At 39.5% G+C, this 19,536-nt stretch overlaps 1 protein-coding gene across 1 annotated transcript; it reads left to right on the top strand.

The window, feature by feature from the left end:
- Positions 1-480: 480 nt before the first annotated feature.
- Positions 481-7,137, top strand: LOC124655917. The gene is made up of 5 exons (XM_047194745.1): positions 481-593; positions 3,808-3,898; positions 5,041-5,133; positions 6,784-6,930; positions 7,030-7,137. Exons 1-5 carry the CDS (start codon positions 481-483, stop codon positions 7,087-7,089), a joined length of 504 nt encoding a protein of 167 aa, XP_047050701.1. The 3' UTR covers positions 7,090-7,137.
- The last annotated feature ends 12,399 nt before the right edge of the window (positions 7,138-19,536 follow it).

Below are 19,536 nucleotides of genomic sequence, written 5' to 3' on the forward strand. Positions count from 1 at the left end.
CGTTGGAGTTACAGACTCTTACGTACGGAGTACGTATGAATGCTGGGATTAATTTTCCTTTTCCCTCCGGTTAAGCGCCTGAATAAGCGTTCAGCATTGGACATGCCCTGAGGCTCCCGCGGGTCGCTATCGTCTGGCCTACTTGCGCCCAGACCAACTCCCCCGTCAATCAGAAAAGAAGGAGGATGAGGATTAACGCAGCACTCTGGAGTCTGGAGGCCAGGCGGACGGAGCCACGACTAAACGGCCCGAGACACCGGCAAGTCCGTGACACCGCGCCGGAGCCCCGGATCTATGCGGAGGCGTGCGCGTGCGATACCACGCTGGTGGGGCCCTTCGGATCGATGCGGAGGTGGCTTTCCTGTCCGCCGTTGGAGACGAGATCGGGCGACGGCGGCGTGGTCGCACATCGGCGGTTCTCTTTTCTCACGCGCGCGACCCAGAGCGCCGCCTAGTGTTTCCGAAAAAGGGGCCCTAACCATGGACCCAAGGATCCGCCAGCTCGATTGCGGCCGAGGCAGACACGACGGCAGCCACCGCGTCGACCCCGCCAAGAGCGGGTGCCTCAGAAGGAAGACCAGCGCGTGCGGGAGGCAACGCGCTGCTGGGCATGGCGCGGGCTGAGGAGTCGACTAGCACAAGGTCACGGCCGTGTGCAGCGCCAGGCTTGCCTGGTCCTCGCTCTGCACGTTACTCGGCCGCCGCGAACTGACGTGCGCTAGGCCGACTGTGGGCGGAAACGGGTGGGGCTTGATACTGCATCGAGACGGCCAGCAAGGAGATCTCGAGGTGCTCTACTGCCAGGTTTGATTCCGCTCTTGCTATTGTTTTAGTCCATTTCGCATTATCCACTTTTTTGTCTGTAGCTTCTGTTAATGTTAATTAGGGACCTAGAGCTAACTAAAAGTTGCTAGATTCATGTTACTTTGAGTAATGAAGTTCGGACCATTCTAAACTACAAGCCAAAATTATCTGTTTGATTCGACTTATTTTGCGGAAATTCTAATATTATTTGAACTGAACATACACGTTAAATAGTACTCTGTATTTTCCTACCGAAGATTTATTAAATTTGGTGGCAATTACAGTAATGGTGCACAACAACCACCACTACCGGTGATCTTCATGTCTGGGGCTGCTTCGTTACTTGCATCCTAGATTTGACTTCTGATATCCAATAGAGGAAGACAAGGATTTCCCTTTGTATGAACACACATACCAAATCTATTGTGTTACGCCTAGGTAAAACATCCACGGGTTAATTTGACATGCTTGATGATGTGTGATATACTATCCCGCTGCAATGTTTTACTGATTTGCAATTTGTTAGATGCATTTGATGGGTTATAGATTTGTGGTATGGTCATTGTTTGGAATAATAAAGATCTATTAGCTTAGGAAGGGCAATATTTCTTTTGATATATAAGAACTTCACATGATTGGATCTAAGATAGTTGAGAAAATTTGTTGTACCTAACAGCTTCTTGAAAGGACTCCTAGATTGATCTCACTTCAAGACTGCAAGTTGTAATATCAATACATTGTTTTATTTCCTTCATATGGTTCTATTTTTTTTAGTATTCTATTTACATATTGCTACCCTGTGTTAATACTAACTCTTGCAATAATATGCAGCTACGACATAGGTTCATTTTTGTTATTTGAATCAAAATGACTGATATAGTGTGAAATAATAATATCCTTTAATTGTTGGTCATTTGTATGTGATTAGGTTGCTTTTTAGTTGTACCTTATGTGGTACTATTTTAGATGAACACACATTTAATATTTTAAAGTTTAGTGCAATGTATTTAAGGTCTATTCTCTTTGATTTATATCAAAAGAAACTGAAGTGTGACCAACTATGCTAAAATAATACTTTGGCCTTTTAGAGTTTCCAGTGATAGAAATCTTAGCCATTCTGCACTTGGTGCAATGACCTTTGTAGAAGTATGCATCTTTTCTTTAAATCCATATTTCGTCCTTTTTAAAGGCCTATTGATTGCAGATGCTGCTATGCATTTTGGTACCAATCAACGATACTATTTCTACCTTCTGTTTCCAAGAACATTGCCATCCTAGAATAGTATCATTTCTTTAGGGAAGCTAATTAGTAAGTAACAATTGTGTGGTCCTCTTAAAAGCAGCCAATATTATTAAGTACTCTAGAATTGAAGCACATTTTTAGAGAATTAAGCTCCCTAAAATTGAAGCCCTGTGCATACTTCCTTTTTAGTTTTCGCACATGAGATCGCATGGTGGCACGAAAAGGTTCTACGTGTCAAACTACATCCAGTTCCAATTTTACAGAGTCGGTTCGTTGGGGTTAGTGGGGTAAAAAAAAAAAGAACGTGTGAGATCCTTGTTTCAGAGGAAGTCGCTATATAGGTCGCCTGTCGCCAACCCATCAGTATGCTCCTATTCCTCTCTTCGGATTTAGTCCTTAAAATTGTAATCTTTGGTGCTGGGCTTTTCTGGTTGGGTGAGATGTGCAGTTTACAGTAATAAGTGAATTAAATTATTTGAAACAACATTTGAGTTTATTGCTTGCTCTGTTCAGGGTTGAAGACCACCTAAGTGGAAAAGTTGTTTTTGTATATTCATATTGTAAACATGAGGCCATGCCATCCTAGGTTGAAGCTTAAAAGTTATCACGTCTTGGAAATTAATGGAGCTTTACTTCATCTTAATCTATTTGGAAAATGAAGGATGGAAGGTATACTTGAGTTTTTTTCTAACCTAGATGCAGAGTTGCATTAAATTTTATAATTTGTGGCGAAGAGCTTGCAGAGATAAACTTAACCACATTCTTAATTAACATCATAGCTCAAGAGTCTTGGTATGTCTGCTACTTTCAGTTCCTTAGGTTGATTAATATATCATGTACGCATATATCAATAGGAATCAACAACCAAAGATATGTTTAGAGACCACATCGATGTCGAAAATATCTTTGTGACTGCTGGGAGTAGGTTATACAAATATTTGGTAGTCTAAATGAGCAGAATTATATGTTTGAGCTTCTTCATTTGTTAAGATCATATGCAAAACTTTTGTAGGGGGTGTTCGTTTGAGACACATGAAGGCCAAAGTTTGCTTCTAACAAAATGCGGGGATGCTATTTTGCATTTATGGGTGATACGATCTGTTGTTTGTTCAGATGTTTAGTTCATTAATTCTACCTCAAATGGACATATTCATGTGCACTAATAGCTAAGTATATGTATGCAATTCGGTATCCTTCTAGCATCTTAAATTCTTTGGGGACACGCTAACGACTCTTGCTGATTTAAAACATTTTTTGTTTAGTCTAGGTGCCTTTTATAGTACATGTTTGCAACTCAGCCTTTTGTAAGCAATACAATTTATTTATTCTCGGCTAATATAAATGATCCTTCTTCAATCCAGTTGACTAACAAAATACACGTGATTGATTGTGATTGTAGCATGAAGGATCAACTAATTTTTTATTCAATTATTTATAATTCCTGCTGCTTCTTATTCGTATCTGTTTAGGTCTTCAGTCGTTAAATAGGATAGGTTTGCCATTACGTAATTACGCTGGTGTATTTTGTAGGTATGGTCTTTACACCGAAAGAGCTCCGCCAAAGAATTAACTCAAGAGGATATTAGTGTATCTCTCCAGATTATTGCTGCTATGAAAGAACACATTATTTTTGCTTATGATCAGAGATTCTCTCAGCCAACTATTTCCAGATATAATTTCTGATGTTATATTTTGAACCTTCTACTACGAAAGGGATATATGTATACCGGATATTATATTTAACATAGCTGTCTTTCCAGGTCGACGCAATTCGCTCGACCTCAGTCCCACGTCTGGCTCAGCGGGGGAGTTGGTCAGGCCCGTCGTAGCCACTACCTGCTCCAAATCATGGTAAGCCTGATGTTTCTCAGTGTCTCACTTCCTTGTGTTCACTGGAGACTCTACCTTCTCATCGTGTCTCCCCCAATATGGTTCAGCTGCAGACATTATTGCCTAATAGTACTAGGTTATTGTAGGAGTGTTATCACCCAATTCGGCCTCTCAGCGCTAGAAGCTTTCGTGATGATGTGGGCAGCTACATCATCGAATCTAGACACATTTCTTTCCCATTACCGCTATTCTTCCTAATTTATGGCATAGCACTGAGGGTACCGTGATAAACCATTTCCCATGTTTTCCTTAATCTGTAAATCCCGTCGGGAACTATGATTGTTCTGCACAAATCCTAGGAAATAATGTTAGCTATGTCTTGGCATGGCAAATATTAGCTATGTTCAGAATATAGCAGCTTCTGATAGAGTTTGCTTCTTGATTGAAACTTGGTTTGTGATAAGGGTTCAAAATCTCCATTTATTGAGTTATGTAGATTATTAGTTGTGCATAATCAGCAACTTATAGTACGATGAGATGTGGTAGGAAATAATGTTAGCTATGTCTTGGCATGGCAAATATTAGCTATGTTCAGAATATAGCAGCTTCTGATAGAGTTTGCTTCTTGACTGAAACTTGGTTTGTGATAAGGGTTCAAAATCTCCATTTATTGAGTTATGGTGATTATTAGTTGTGCATAATCCGGAACTTATAATACAATTTATTTATTCTCGGCTAATATAAATGATCCTTCTTCAATCCAGTTGACTAACAAAATACACGTGATTGATTGTGATTGTAGCATGAAGGATCAACTAATTATTTATTCAATTATTTATAATTCCTGCTGCTTCTTATTTGTATCTTTTTAGGTCTTCAGTTGTTAAATAGGATAGGTTTGCCATTACGTAATTACGCTGGTGTATTTTGTAGGTATGGTTTTTACACCGAAAGAGCTCCACCAAAGAATTAATTCAAGAGGATATTAGTGTATCTCTCCAGATTATTGCTGCTATGAAAGAACACATTATTGTTGCTTATGATCAGAGATTCTCTCAGCCAACTATTTCCAGATATAATTTCTGATGTTATATTTTGAACCTTCTACTACGAAAGGGATATATGTATACCGGATGTTATATTTAACATAGCTGTCTTTCCAGGTCGATGCAATTCGCTCGACCTCACAGTCCCACGTCTGGCTCAGCGGGGGAGTTGGTCAGGCCCGTCGTAGCCACTACCTGCTCCAAATCATGGTAAGCCTGATGTTTCTCAGTGTCTCACTTCCTTGTGTTCACTGGAGACTCTACTCATCGTGTCTCCCCCAATATGGTTCAGCTGCAGACATTATTGCCTAATAGTACTAGGTTATTGTAGGAGTATTATCACCCAATTCGGCCTCTCAGCGCTAGAAGCTTTCGTGATGATGTGGGCAGCTACATCATCGAATCTAGACACATTTCTTTCCCTGTACCGCTATTCTTCCCAATTTATGGCATAGCACTGAGGGTACCGTGATAAACCACTTCCCATGTTTTCCTTAATCTGTAAATCCCGTCGGGAACTATGATTGTTCTGCACAAATCCTAGGAAATAATGTTAGCTATGTCTTGGCATGGCAAATATTATCTATGTTCAGAATATAGAAGCTTCTGATAGAGTTTGCTTCTTGATTGAAACTTGGTTTGTGATAAGGGTTCAAAATCTCCATTTATGGAGTTATGTAGATTATTAGTTGTGCATAATCAGCAACTTATAGTACGATGAGATGTGGTAGTCATGACCTTGATGTGTTGGTCCATAATACGAGCTTCAGTTGTAGCCATAAGCCCATAAGTCATGCCGTTTTGACTCCCTACCTCTCATTGACATCGCATCTAAATCATATCAAAGGGAAGGAACTGTGCCAGTAAATATCCATCAATAGGATAGTTTACCTGTCACCATAGATCCTTACTTTGTTAGCTTGATAACATAAGTGGGATGAATCATGAAAGGAAGTGCACGTAATAATACCAGAACCAAGATTAAACAAGTTTCTTATGCTAGACATAGCATGGTTTAATATTTCAATGTGTTGTGTACTTGAGTTCCCGGTAGACCCTGTATTTCTCCATTAATATGACATGTAAAGTTTACACTTTGTTAAATATGCTAATAGCAAACCTGACTCCTTAGGCCCGAACAGAATTGAAGTACAGATTGAATTCGAACTCGAACCTGTGTTATTCTATTCTGTCTAGAGTAACATGAACTGTTTTCTTAAGGTTCACTGAATCAACGCCACATATACATCCTGCCTGACAAATGACCCCTGGGTCGTGATATTTTACTGAATAACTGGACAAAAAAGAGGATTCAATGCAAAGCAGCCAGTTACACACTACAGTGGATACACCATTGTAGAATCCAAGGTGTCGCTTAAGTGATTCTCAGCAACATGTGTGCAACATCGTTGCCCTTCAGGTTCCATATCTTTTACTGAATAGTGCTGAGGAAAATAATCCCAAAGGGAAGTTTGCCGGCCAGACTATGTTAGACGAGCAATATTTTCTCCCTTGACAGGGAAGTAAATACAAGTAAGAAGCAAGCAGATAACAGCTACGATGAAGACTTAATATCCCTCTAAAGATGATTTTTTTAGTAGAAAGTTAAACAAGAATGTTGTGCCTTCATTGTTAATGGGGCATCCAGTCCGTGCCCCAAGGATAACATACCCCTCGGATGGATTGAGGACATAAAAGCAACTGCAAACATATCCACCAATAGGTAATCAAACATGTCGGTTTGCCAGGGTAACCAGGAGCTCAAAACACAGGCAAAGTTAGTTTAACTACTGCTTGGAGTAAATTAGAATATCTCAGATAAATTGGATGGCGGTAACTGAAGGCGCCCCTTGCTTGCAGGACACCTCACCAAGGATCTGCAATGGGCGACGATGCGTTGCTGAAGTCACCATTGGATGCCTGCTCTATCTTTTTTCTCAGCAGCTCCATCTCCTCCCTCTGTTCCGTCTTGTGATAGCAATTCAACTACAGTCTACATGTCCTTTGGTGAGTTCATCAGGTGGATGGACCAACCTGCCAAAAATACTGATTAAGAAATTACCCCCTGCTTTCCTCCACACTTACTTTTTTTTTCTATAATTGCAGGTCTTGCAGGTCATTCTTACCTTGCATTTAGAATTTCTGCAACATGGTACGCTTTGCTAGAACCTCATTGGTAAGAAATGAATGTTCATGAAAGGTAATATGAAGTATTGACACATTTGTATGACAAAGATAGTCGCCCCCACTTCATATGATACAATTGTCTCATATGAGCAGTCAAATTGCAAAAGAGTGGGTTGTTTATCCTATAGTAGCCATGTAAATTCATGTATGGAGTAGTACATTTTATCATATTTGTGTATTAGTGCTTTGTTGTTATCCTATTGTTTTATTTTGCTCTTGACTTCCACTCACTAATAATGTTAATTCAGTAGCGTGTTTTGGTCATACATCTTCCTCTTCATTCTTCTTCTTCTTCTTTGTTGCACTTAACTAAATATGGAATGAACCCGTATCATGCAGGCAAAATCGAAAACACACAAACCAGCATGTCAACAACGCGCGCGGGATCCTTCTAGTGTAGTAGAGATCTAACAGACCAAGAAATCCATGACTTGTTGAAAAAGAAACAACAAGAAACACGATGTCAAAGACGACTCTACTCCAATTAAGCTGCAGCTAGCTAGGATGCCTCCGTGGACCAGAGGTGGAGACGAACGAGGTAGAGGTGGAGGGTGAGGAAGAAGACGCCGTCGAACGCCATGAACATCACCCCCTACAGTAGCTGCCCCACCTCGCGCATCTTGTCTCTCTACTCTATACAGCAGCTCTGCTCAGCCGCCCCGGAGTTGTAGCTTGCTTTTCCGGTGCTGGCTCGATCTTCTGATCGCTATCTCGATCGCGAGAGATGTGGAGGGTTTAGTTGCGCTCGTTATGTTTTGTGGTTTAAGCTCCAGCAATAGGATGGGATTGTATGGTCGTCGCCAGTGGCGAAGGACGAAAAAGACCTGTGGTAGGGCGAACCTTGAATGATGCAAAAATAATTCTAAAATTGTAATGATGTATATGGTTCAAACACAATTTTCGATTATAAGAAAATTTTAAAAAATATTTAATTGTAAGTAGAATCTAAAAATACATACCAATAATGCCAACTCAATGGTAAAGCTTTACCTCTTTAAAAAAATCTAGTGTATTTAAACAATCAAGACATTCGATTATCTCTCATTTGATGCGAACTCGATCTTTGTTGCCAGAAAATTACTTTCAATTGTTGATGCCGCCCATGGGTAAATCAAGGTCATCTTAAATAAGTGATAATTAGATCACAGAAAGTATGATGTGCCTTTCATATCTAGAAATCTTCAAAGTCTGCAATTTTATGAGTACTAGTTGAATGCCCGTGCGTTGCTACGGCCTGACATATTTAGATATGTTACATTGGTCAAAATATTTTTAATTAATTTCTCCGTCCAAGAATAACTGACTTGGATTTGTGCAAGTTTAGACAAATCTAAGTCATTTTTTCGGACGGAGGAAGCTTTTTTGGGACGGGGGAAGCATAATACTCCATCTGAACATAATGTTCGTTCTTAAATTTCACTGGTCAACCGGTCAACCATTTGCTAATTTTACTATAATTTGTGCTTATAATGTCCACAAAATTTATACAAATATATATGAAATGAAAGAGATTTGCAAGACGAATACACAAATTCAACTTAAACATTCTAACATATATTTTGGTACATATTTGCGTTCGTAGTCCTGCGTGCAGAAAAAACATGCCTTATATTTTGGGACACAGTGAGTACTTGCATTATGGCTCTGTTGCAACCATTATCGCCCTATGTCTACTTGCTCTGGACGACTATCATCTCACCCTTTTCAAATTTCTTCTCTCCCGCACATTTAAAATAATGCACATAAAAAGATGGATACACATGCTTGCGTAGGTTTTGCCAATTGCGACCTCAATGTCTATTCCTTTTATTTTGCTACATAGTCAAATTTGGGCCGTGCTTGTGAATATATATGATGTTCCCTTCTCATACAGATTCCCATACCCTTGTAAGGATAATTGGTTGGGTAAAAAAAATGCAAGACACAATAAAATCCTTGTTCCATGAATCAAATATGTTGAAAAATAAAAGCGACGGGACCATTAGTAGATTAGTGTGTGAAATACATAACAAAAACATGGAAATGCGATCAAATAATCGGTGCAAATGGGTTGCACAAGGTATCACATCCATCACCACACGCAGAGAGCTTATTATGAAACATGTGTTGACACATACATAAATCAATTCATCAATCCACGCCATCCAGGGCAGATTTCATCATTCACTACATGGACGCGCAATTCATCAATCCATGCGAGAAATAAAAGAATTAATTTTCTCATCCGGAAATCAGCATTACTTGTACTGTTTGAAAAACTGGTGTTGTCTATACCGTCTTCTTTTCTGTTATAAAACGATTCATGCATCATCCAATATATCAATAATAGTAGACCAGTACTGAATCTACTATACTACCAACTTGCGGACTAAAAAATAAAACCACAGCCAAAGATTTTGTTACTCACCTCCGTTCTCAGATTGAAAGGATGTTGGATCTGTTTTTGCTATTCGGTTATTCTAGATGCTCAGTGACTCAAATGACTGTCAAACATAGAGGACGTACCCAGTGCTGAGAGCTCCCGCACTGTGCAGGGTCTGGGGAAGATGTTAGTGGCAAGCCTTACCCTCACGAAGTGCAATGTGAGGAGACCGCGACTCGAACCTGGGACCTCTCGGTCACAGGCGGTGAGGCTCTACCGCTGCACCAGGCCCGCCCTTCCACTGTCAAACATAGAGCAAATAAAAAAATTAATTTAGAGAGGATTAGATAATTTATAATAGACTTTAGAGCAGAAAAATAGGTATTAGGTTCTATCAGTCTGTCCCAGCAAAATCTAAAAAAAGTAAAGAACTTTGATCAATACAATTCCTTCTTTTCATTTGCCCTTTACTGAATTTGGACAGCATGGCCTCCCGGTCGACAGAGTCTTGCCTCCATTCGAAGTTCATTTTCCTCAATGATGCCCATTTTCGTGATGAAATTGCCAAAATATCATCAAACTATATCTGAACAGAGCGGAAATTCAGAATTGAAAGCCAACCAGTAATTGAAATTGAGCCAAAACCATACACTTTGTTAACTCTTTCAATTTAGTGAATTGCCTGCTGGCAGGCATGTCATGGGTTTTGGAAGTGCAACACATATTTTCAGGTTGTAATAATCCTGTGCTAAAATTGCAGTAATGCACGGAGTGATGATAATTAGCACTTCATATATTTTATCCTGAACAAAAAAAAACTTGATTGTCCGTGCAACAAGTTGTGTTAGTCTCCCGTCATTGCAAGAGTTGCTGCTTCAGGACTGAAAATACTGTTGTGCTCCGTGAAGAATTGCATGCTCTGTCCTCCCTCCAACTCCTACGGATATTAAATTGTCCCGAGATTCAGTCGTTGCCACATAATTGCCCGAAAATTTATAGAAAATTTAATTACATTGCATAGATTTATCTCTCTTTGGTATAGGTAGCTAGCTAGCAGCAAACCATATGAGCAATCACAATTCTTAAAGTACTGCCATTCCTAATCAATCGCGCATGTATACTGTGAGACCAAATTAACGGTGGGAATAGTGATCAGAAATTCAAACAAATTTCTGCTGAGATCAGTAATATCAACCATGCTAAATTTCTCAAATGAATGTAGTCCCTTAAAAATATGAAATGATAGCATTTGCGTGCAGCCTGTAAGATGGAGCCAATCAGTAAAGAGGACAAATTCACTACATAGTATCATTATGAAACTGTATGCCTGTCTTTCTGTCTAAATAATATCACTTACGGAATCCAAGCAGTCAAATAATATTCCCGATATCATTATCTAAGCCCTGTGTAGTAATTTCCAATATAATTTTGCAAATAATATTTCTAGAAAATGAGCTTATATGTACAACCAGATGCAATCAGTTGTTATGTGTTCACCAATTCAACTAAGTACACTTCAACGAGAGAATCTAATTCTAGAAGGAAGAAGTCTACAATAGCAGAACAATTCAGAACAAAATAGTCAACTCTTTATTCCATTTATCTGGACAACTTAAAAAGGCTGAAATCAACTACAACCAAGAGGACCAGAAGTTTCTTTATGCCCTGGCTCTGAATTGGGATATAGGCGAGGAGTGTGCAAGCTGAGCTCATCTAGGTGAAAAAAAATGAGCATGATTATGAAGTAAATGCTGATGAGATAAGTTTATCGGCAGACATATCAAAAGTAGTACAAGTACACAATTTTAACTCACCAGATATCAAGACATCTTGTCCGATCACTACCAAGCTGGCTTGCTGATCCATTATCAGTCCCTTCATGTCAACCTAATTCAGCTACTTAAAGTTAGTATCATATATACATTTGCTTAGTCAGGAATTCAGGACGTGCAGGAACAAGCGATTGATGGTGCATGTGTTTTCGATGGTGTGCTTTCGAAGGAGACGGCTACCTTTCCCATACTCATGTTGGTAAAGACATTGATCATCATTTGTATAATGGTCAGAGGGAGGATCCTTGTGTGTTGCATCGCCAATTAAAAGAGAAGTTCATTCATCAATGATGGCATCGCCGCTGCGGCCACCGCTGTATTTCTCATTGAAGCGCCATTCTAAGGAGAGGGGGAATCGACGCACAATTGCTAGGCTCTAGAAGCATGCATGAGAAGGAGACAGTGCCATGGGATTGATCTGCATTGGAGACTATATTTCAAATGATGCCGTGAATGCTTATGGCACCGCTGCACACTCACGCCGCCACCCACACCCCACATGACTCTGAGTGTAGCACGATCATCGCCTAACTCCAAGCCATTGTTGTCTCCGTGATATGAAAATGCAACTGTTCGACTACCAATAGAAGAATTCAGTCGAACATAAACAGACATACTTAAATAAAACAATGGCACTGAAAAATTAAATTTGGGAACAGTAATGGAAAGGGGATAACTCACAAAAAGTACATATGAATACAAAGAATGCACTATAATATCAATGATTGCATCATGAATTTCTGCCATAATGGCGGAGTGTTTTAGCATGATCAACTTGGCATAGGCATTTTTTCAAATACCTTGTAGGCAGAAGGATTGCCGATGGCTGGGACATACACCTCTTCAATATTTAGCGGGGCCTACGCAGTCTTGTAAGCAGTCAAAATCATGATTATTTAGGAAAATCTTGAACGAAGCAAACATAAATCAAGCTTACCTCATCACAAGTGGTGGAGGAGATCCGGAGATGGCTGGTATGGAGCTGCACATGACGATGGGAGAGGAGATAAAAGTGAGATCGATGAGCGCTCGTAAATTGGACGTAAAAGAGGATCCAACCGTTGACAAGAATTACCTGCGACCTAAAAGTGAGATCGATGAGCGATCGGCAAGGTGCTCGAGCTGCCGCACCAGTCAAAGGTAGAGGATGTGGGTAGACCTCGGCACCCCGCCGCCGCCGGGCCAGCGGCTTCTCTAGGAGGCGGCGCAACGAATTTATCCCCGTGATGAGCAGCTGGTCGAGGTGCTCGTCGTTGGTGGCACCGCTACCATCGCAACGAACCAGCGCCCAGAGAGGCGGAGTGCGGTGACCCAGCGTACCACTGCATGGTGTAGTACACAAGTCGTTGACATAACACAAGTGAAACACCGTTCCACTCATATTACATCTCTCAGAGTGGTACAACAGAAACATATGCGAGTCCAAGGTATGTCTATAGAAGTACACACGAACTGTTTACATAAGATCCACACAGCCTCCTACTTTACAGTGAGGTAAAACTTCAAATAAAGCTCCAGAAGAACGACTCGTAGTCTATCTGATTGCTAACTCTAGCTTAAGAGCTACTTGGCTTGCTATAGAATTCTAGCTACTTAGGTGCTAGGATTAGGGAAATGTTCCCTTCTATTACTAGTCTAAGCTTTTCCACTCTAAGCGATGCAGAAGTTGACTTCATTGGCTTCATTGACTGGATTCTTCTTCTTATTGCAGTTGACTCCTTTGTCTTCGAGTTCCACGGTAGTTTCTCCTTCGGTGCCTTGCTCTAAGAAGGGGGTTCAAACGAGATAGAATGAGTACGAGCGTACTCAGCAAGTTCATATTAGGAAATATGTGTATCATGCACTAGCTACAGCCATAGACCGAGAAAGTCATAGGCCAATGCAAGTTTTCGTAAACATTTCTTTAAAAGGTTTATTTTATTCGAAAACTATGCCCGTCGGTCTTCACGGGTTGACTAGAACTTCGTGGAGTTCCTTTCCTGCCGCGTTCGCAGTTCCCTTCCCGGAACGGGGAGTGACGATCACAATTCTTGATACCCTCTGCGAGAGGTGCGTTACTTTACCCCACAAGAGATCTTAACCATCTTGCCGGCCAGAGTATGTCCCCGTCCACACTTCCTTTGGTGTGAGGCCTAGTATAAGATCCAAGCCAATCACCTGCCTTCTCCGCGACCACTGCAAACCCACCCTTTTGTCCGACCGTACACCTCCGGTAGACTTCCCCGATAATACGGCTTTACTCATGGTGTACTCCGGACAATCCCTCATAGATCGAAGAGATTAACATCACTAATGGATGGGGATTTAAAAGGATTTCCCAACCTATTGCGGCGGTGCCTCCGGCACCCCACCGTCTCTCCGATCCGTTGGCGTGCGAAGGGAAAAGATACATCTGACTTCCCCGAGCCATTATAGATCTTATGGATAACGCGATATGTACGGCGCTAGAATTCTTGGACGGCATTGGTAATTAATCCTAGGGTGATATAACCCATTGCAATGGAACCTCCACCATATCAACACATACCATGGTTCCATTGCCCACCACATAGTCATATTCATAATTGTAAAATAATATTTGCTTTTCAATGCATGAGTGATAAGTATAGTACTTTGCATATAGTTTGATAAAAATAATCAAATGACATGAGCAAGCGATGAACTTGCCTTTCTTGAGCTGCAAGATTATGCGAGGCAAAAGCTTCGATACGTGAGAAGTCCAAATGCTGAAATATCATCATCGTCCGGTAAGGACAATGTTTAAAGAAGCTGGAAAAGATGCTATAATGCATAATATGAGATGCAATCGTCCCGAGCGTAACCTAACCTTGATGATTTAGGATGTATGAGTTGTAAAGATTTCTTTAGGGTTGGTTGCACTTTTAGAATGGTTCTCAAACAAGGTTCTTATTAGGGTTTGGTTATATTAGCATCATAACCAAGTGATATAAGGCATCATAACAATCATACACATAAAGAATAGTGGTGGAGTAATATGTAAAGAACAGTTGTCAATTTTAAGTTCTACAGAACATGGTTGATGATTACTTATACTATACTTCAAAAGAATAACTTTTGAAGAACATGTTGTTTAAGAAATAATGAGTATTTCAAATAAGAACTATGGCTTCTATGGTTTGATTAACATTTGTACTTCAAAAGAATAACTTTTGAAGAACAGATTAAATAAGAAGATGAACTACTATACATAGGAGCTATGGCTTTCTAGGGTTTACTATTGGATTCATTTAGTTCACTAATAGGAACTAGTTGGGTTCTTTAAGTAGAATGGGTTTATATGTAGCAAGTATTGATAGGGTTATTACCATGGTTTCCCATATACACCATATTAAAGGATGGTTATTAAGATAGTTCTATAGGTTTGCTATTAGTTTTACTATGGCTTCACATTTGCTTTATTAAATAACCTCTAATGGTTTCTAAGCTAAGTGACTTATCATTTCCTAAGTAGGGTTTAGCGGAATAGGAGCAGGTGTTGTGAATTGCTACACAAGATTGGTACTAGGTTTTTTTTTTTATAGTTCTACTAGGGTTTGATGGTTGAGATTTATCCTAATGGTATGGTATATAGGAGTTGTGATCAATGTACTAATCCAATTAACAAGTTAGGGTTTATATCTAGGTGATACTAGTGCATCATGTAGGTTTTAATTAAGAATAGGAACATGAAATGATAATCTCACTTGACTTGGTTTTATGCTAGTGGATCATGTCTTGTTTTTGTTGGTCACATAATATGGTTCTCTATGTAAAGGAAATTCACACGATCACATGTGCTAAGCAACTAAGGTTTAGGGTTAAAGCAATTTCAAATGATCACATACAATAATGGGATCCAGATTCTAACTTATAATAAAACTAGGGTTTCTAAATTATGATCCAATTCTTAAAGTAATACTTGGTACTAGAATTAATGTGATTAAGTATTTGAAATAGAGTTATTAATAATTTTAACATGCTATTAATTTTTTTAGAGGGTTTAAGAATTAAAATAATTACTAGTTAGGGTTTAATTAGAAATCAGGGTTTCCTAATTATTGTTAGGTTTAAAAATAATGACTTGTTAACTAAAGATGTTTAAGTAAATAAGTTTTGAATTTACCAAAATAATATTGGCTTATAATATTTTATGGAGTTATTACTATTTAAAGAAAATAGAAAATAGTAATTTGCAAATTAGGGTTTATGAATTACCACTAATAATTAAGTTAATGTAAATATGATAAAGAAAATTAATCTTAACATTTTACTTAGCTACTGAATAGTTAAAATTTAAATTTGAAACTTCTCTAATTATTGAATTCAAATTGTATTTTAAATAAATGAAATGGCATAATTAATAAGGTTAAAAATAAGTGAAATTTTATTTTGACACACATTTTTGTTTTATATTTTATTTGAATAGAGTTTATTTTTGTGAGCATTTTGATATATTATTCATATTTTTCTGAGTTGAAATGAATTTTATATGATTTTGCAAAGTTTCAACTATTTACTGGAATTTGAAATAAAACAAAAATGCTAAAGATACCGGTTCGTACCTAGCCTAAGACACTGACCAGTGGGGCCGTTGACTGGGTCATTTGCCACGCGGGCAAAGACCAGTCAACAAACGCTGACGAGGCAGGGGACACGTCCCTCTCGCCGTCGGCTCGACGCCGGCGACCAGACGAGGACGGCGCCGCCGCTACCGGGTCTCCCCGAGCCTCCCGTGAAGGGCGTTCGAATCCTCTCATCACCACGAGCAGAACGGTATCATCGGCACCACCAAATAGTCACCGGAGTTGCTCCGGTGAGCACGTCTGCGGCGGTGCCGGCCGGCCAATTCTTGAAATCGAGCTATGGTCGATGCTAGGAAGGATTGGAGAGGTCCAAAGATGCGCAAGAGTCACCTGAATATGTTGGTGGGCTCGGCGAGGCTTGAGGTGGCCGGAGACGAGCTCACCGTCGCGGATTCCGGCGATCTGGTGCAAGGGGAAAATCTGAAATTGGCGTTGTACCGGGCCCTCCTTGATGCTCTGCTCCTCCAGATGACTCTACTCGATCAGGCGCGTCGATTGAGCTACGCCATGATCTCTGGGAGGGTCTCATCCGTCGTCGCCAAGGTGAACGCCGGCGACAGTGAGTAGAAGATGGCGAGGATTTGGAAGAACTAGAGAAGGATAGGAAGGGCGGCGAGGTATTAGGGTTTCACGGCGGAGCTACTGGTGGTTTTATAGCTCCAGGAGAGCTCAGTATCGACGGCACTTCGTCGCCGGCGGCCAGGATGCTGCGGACACGGCGGTTAGGTTTCGGGCGCGAATCACTTCGTCTCTGGATAGACTCGGACGCAAAGAGATTTTGGAGAGGCTGCGAGAGACTCGTTGGCGTCCGGGCGTCCTTATCCATGGCGAGAGACGTGGCCGGCGAGCTCGTCGCGCTGTCGATCCTGGAGAAGACGACGGTGCTTCTTTTCTTCTCTCTGCCGAAACGGTAAGGTGGGCTGATTGTTCGTGGGCTGGGCCGAGTTGATGGGCTGCGTTGCTGGCTGCCAGGTAAGTTTCCCTCCATTTTCTTTTTCAAAATTTATGTTTTCTTTTTTTGTTTTTCTATTCTGGTTTAGATTCAAATTTGCTTTCTGTTTTGTTTTTTGCGGGTTCTAATTCATTTGAATTTCAATCTCACTTCATGATAATACTTACTGCATAGTTCTTTTGTTTAAACAACTATTGAATTTTAATTAGTGTGACACTTTGTGAGGTTTAATTAAAATGGAGAGAGTTAAGATATTGATCTCCATTCTTTTATAATTTAGGAACCATTTCTGTTTAAATGACTTGAAATTTACCACATGTACATGGTGAACATATTCTAGTTTGCAAGGGCTTAACCATCATGATTACTCACATATAATGGAATTATGGTTAGTATTTAAATTAAGTGGTGTTGAGAATGGGATGGGTTTATGATTTTATGTGGGGAATGGTTTATAAAGTGTAAACAAAATGGTTGGATCAACCCTATATTCATTACTCTTGCTTAACAAACTCTTGTTGTAACTATTTAAAATGAATCCTACACTCATCATGATTAACTCTCTTACTGAGGTGGTGCTATTTTATAAATACTATTCATTTGACTCACTTAGGCAAAGTATTTGGGTAACAAAGTAGAATAGGGTATTGGTTTCATTCTACTCACCAAATGGCATTTAGTCCTTAGTTATATATGGCTTGGTTGATTACTTGTGATCCATGATACACAAGTTAGGACAATATTTTATGTGGAGTGAATTCTATGTGAAAAGGTTTATGGTCTTGGGAATACTTTACTATTTGAAGTAGTAAATAGGCATGAGGCATAGCCAGGGTTCACTTATGATCCCAATGGGACTTGGATTGAAATGCAAGGTTTAAATACAATATCATTACTACTCTATACAAGGCATGAGTATTGGTCCGGTTAACTACTAATGATTTACTTATCATTTCATGTGAAGAATGAGATCTATGAATCACTTGTAGAGGTTTAACTTATCAACTCAATTATAAAGTAAGATCATGCATTAGACATGATCCACTTATTCCTCACTAATCTCTCTTCTTTTATACTTCTATCAACACACTCAATTAGATTCTTAGGGTTTATGATCATCACCCAATTTGTCATGATCAAAGTATTGGCCTAATAACAATTCATTGGTGAATTATGATTCTATCTCCAAGATTCAGTATAAGTCCATATACTTGAGTATACATATGTAGCTTAAGCTCTGCGAGATAGGTAGGGTTTCCTCTAGGGTTAGGTTCATTACCAAGTTGTAATGATCACAACAATTGCCTCTCTATATATGCTAGAAGAATAGGTTCTTACTTACCATCAAGTATGAGCTAGGTCAAGTAGGGTTTGATACTTGACTTATATTTCTTGTATCATTATTTAGTATCAACAATTACCTCAATTGTATAAGGTTTAAATATTTAGTTAGGTTCTATTGAATGCATAATATAAGCATATGAATAGTTCTCTCCTTTCTCTAGGTTTAATGGTAGGAGTTGGGAAACAAAGTTGGAATGTCAAAGTTAATTAAGAATAAATTTGAATGTCCTTGACATGGATTCAATTATTGTAGTTGAAAAGATATACCATGTGACTCATGGTAGGAACATTTATCTAGTAGAAGACATGGATAAGATAAGTATAGAATAGTTTCTTAGTTAATTGTGTTCTTTGATTTAGGATTGAATAATTATTCATATGTTGTTGTAAGGAATGGCATGTTGAGATCTTTTATAAGAGCTTGTAGTTGATCCTTACTTAAGGTGTTGTTTGTTGTAAAACTAATTCTATTTGATCTAGCCCATAGATCAAATCATCTCTACCCAAAACAAGGTATTAGCAAAGATCACAGTGAAGTTTATAGCGCTTGACTTGATGATCTACTTCAATTCCGAGCAAGTCAAGTGAAACTTCGATTCTTGTGGTAAGTTTTATTTGAAGCGCGAAAATTCCCGGATTTTCTATGCATGAATGCAATGCACACTTTGGTGTTCTCTCATTTTATAGCCTCTAAACCTGGGATATTACAGCCTCTCCCCTTAAAGCGAACTTCGTCCCGAAGTTCGAACGCTCTCATGTTTCGGAATGTTGAAATGTCTTGAACAGATCACCATCTTTCAACTCCATGGTGATCACACTAGATATAGTGGAATATATCTCTTGTCCAGATCCTTCCTGGAGTCTTCTGATGTCTGGCACTGATACTTTCTTCTATTCTATGATTTCTTCCAACACTCTAAGCGTATAGGCTTACTCTCCAAAGATTCTTGGATTAGGACATCTTATTGAGTCAATGGACTTTACTAATGGTTGTGGTGACATCTTCCTATTTGGGTACACATAACTTGGTTCTACCAGCTGTGGTACTCCAGCTGCGGTGTAATATGGCACTATGGTGTACCAGCTGCGATGTTCAAACCTAATTCCAAAGGATTTGTTTAAAGTAAGGTATTGTTTTCCCTTACTACCATAACGAAAGTAATGGTACTTGGTAAGGTATTTACAATAGGTATGGTCCTAGTGGTTTATTCCTACGAATGGATTAGACTCATTTAGTCCATCCAATCATGGCTTCTAGTTTATACTAATTATCTTCCATTTGGTTTCTTTAAGTTCCATGAAAGGAATCTTTCTGATCGGCTTATGTTTTGGTATGGTCAAACTTCTTCGTAT

This window comes from Lolium rigidum, chromosome 5 (genome assembly GCF_022539505.1).
Source record: "Lolium rigidum isolate FL_2022 chromosome 5, APGP_CSIRO_Lrig_0.1, whole genome shotgun sequence".
In the NCBI taxonomy this organism is placed as follows: domain Eukaryota; kingdom Viridiplantae; phylum Streptophyta; class Magnoliopsida; order Poales; family Poaceae; genus Lolium; species Lolium rigidum.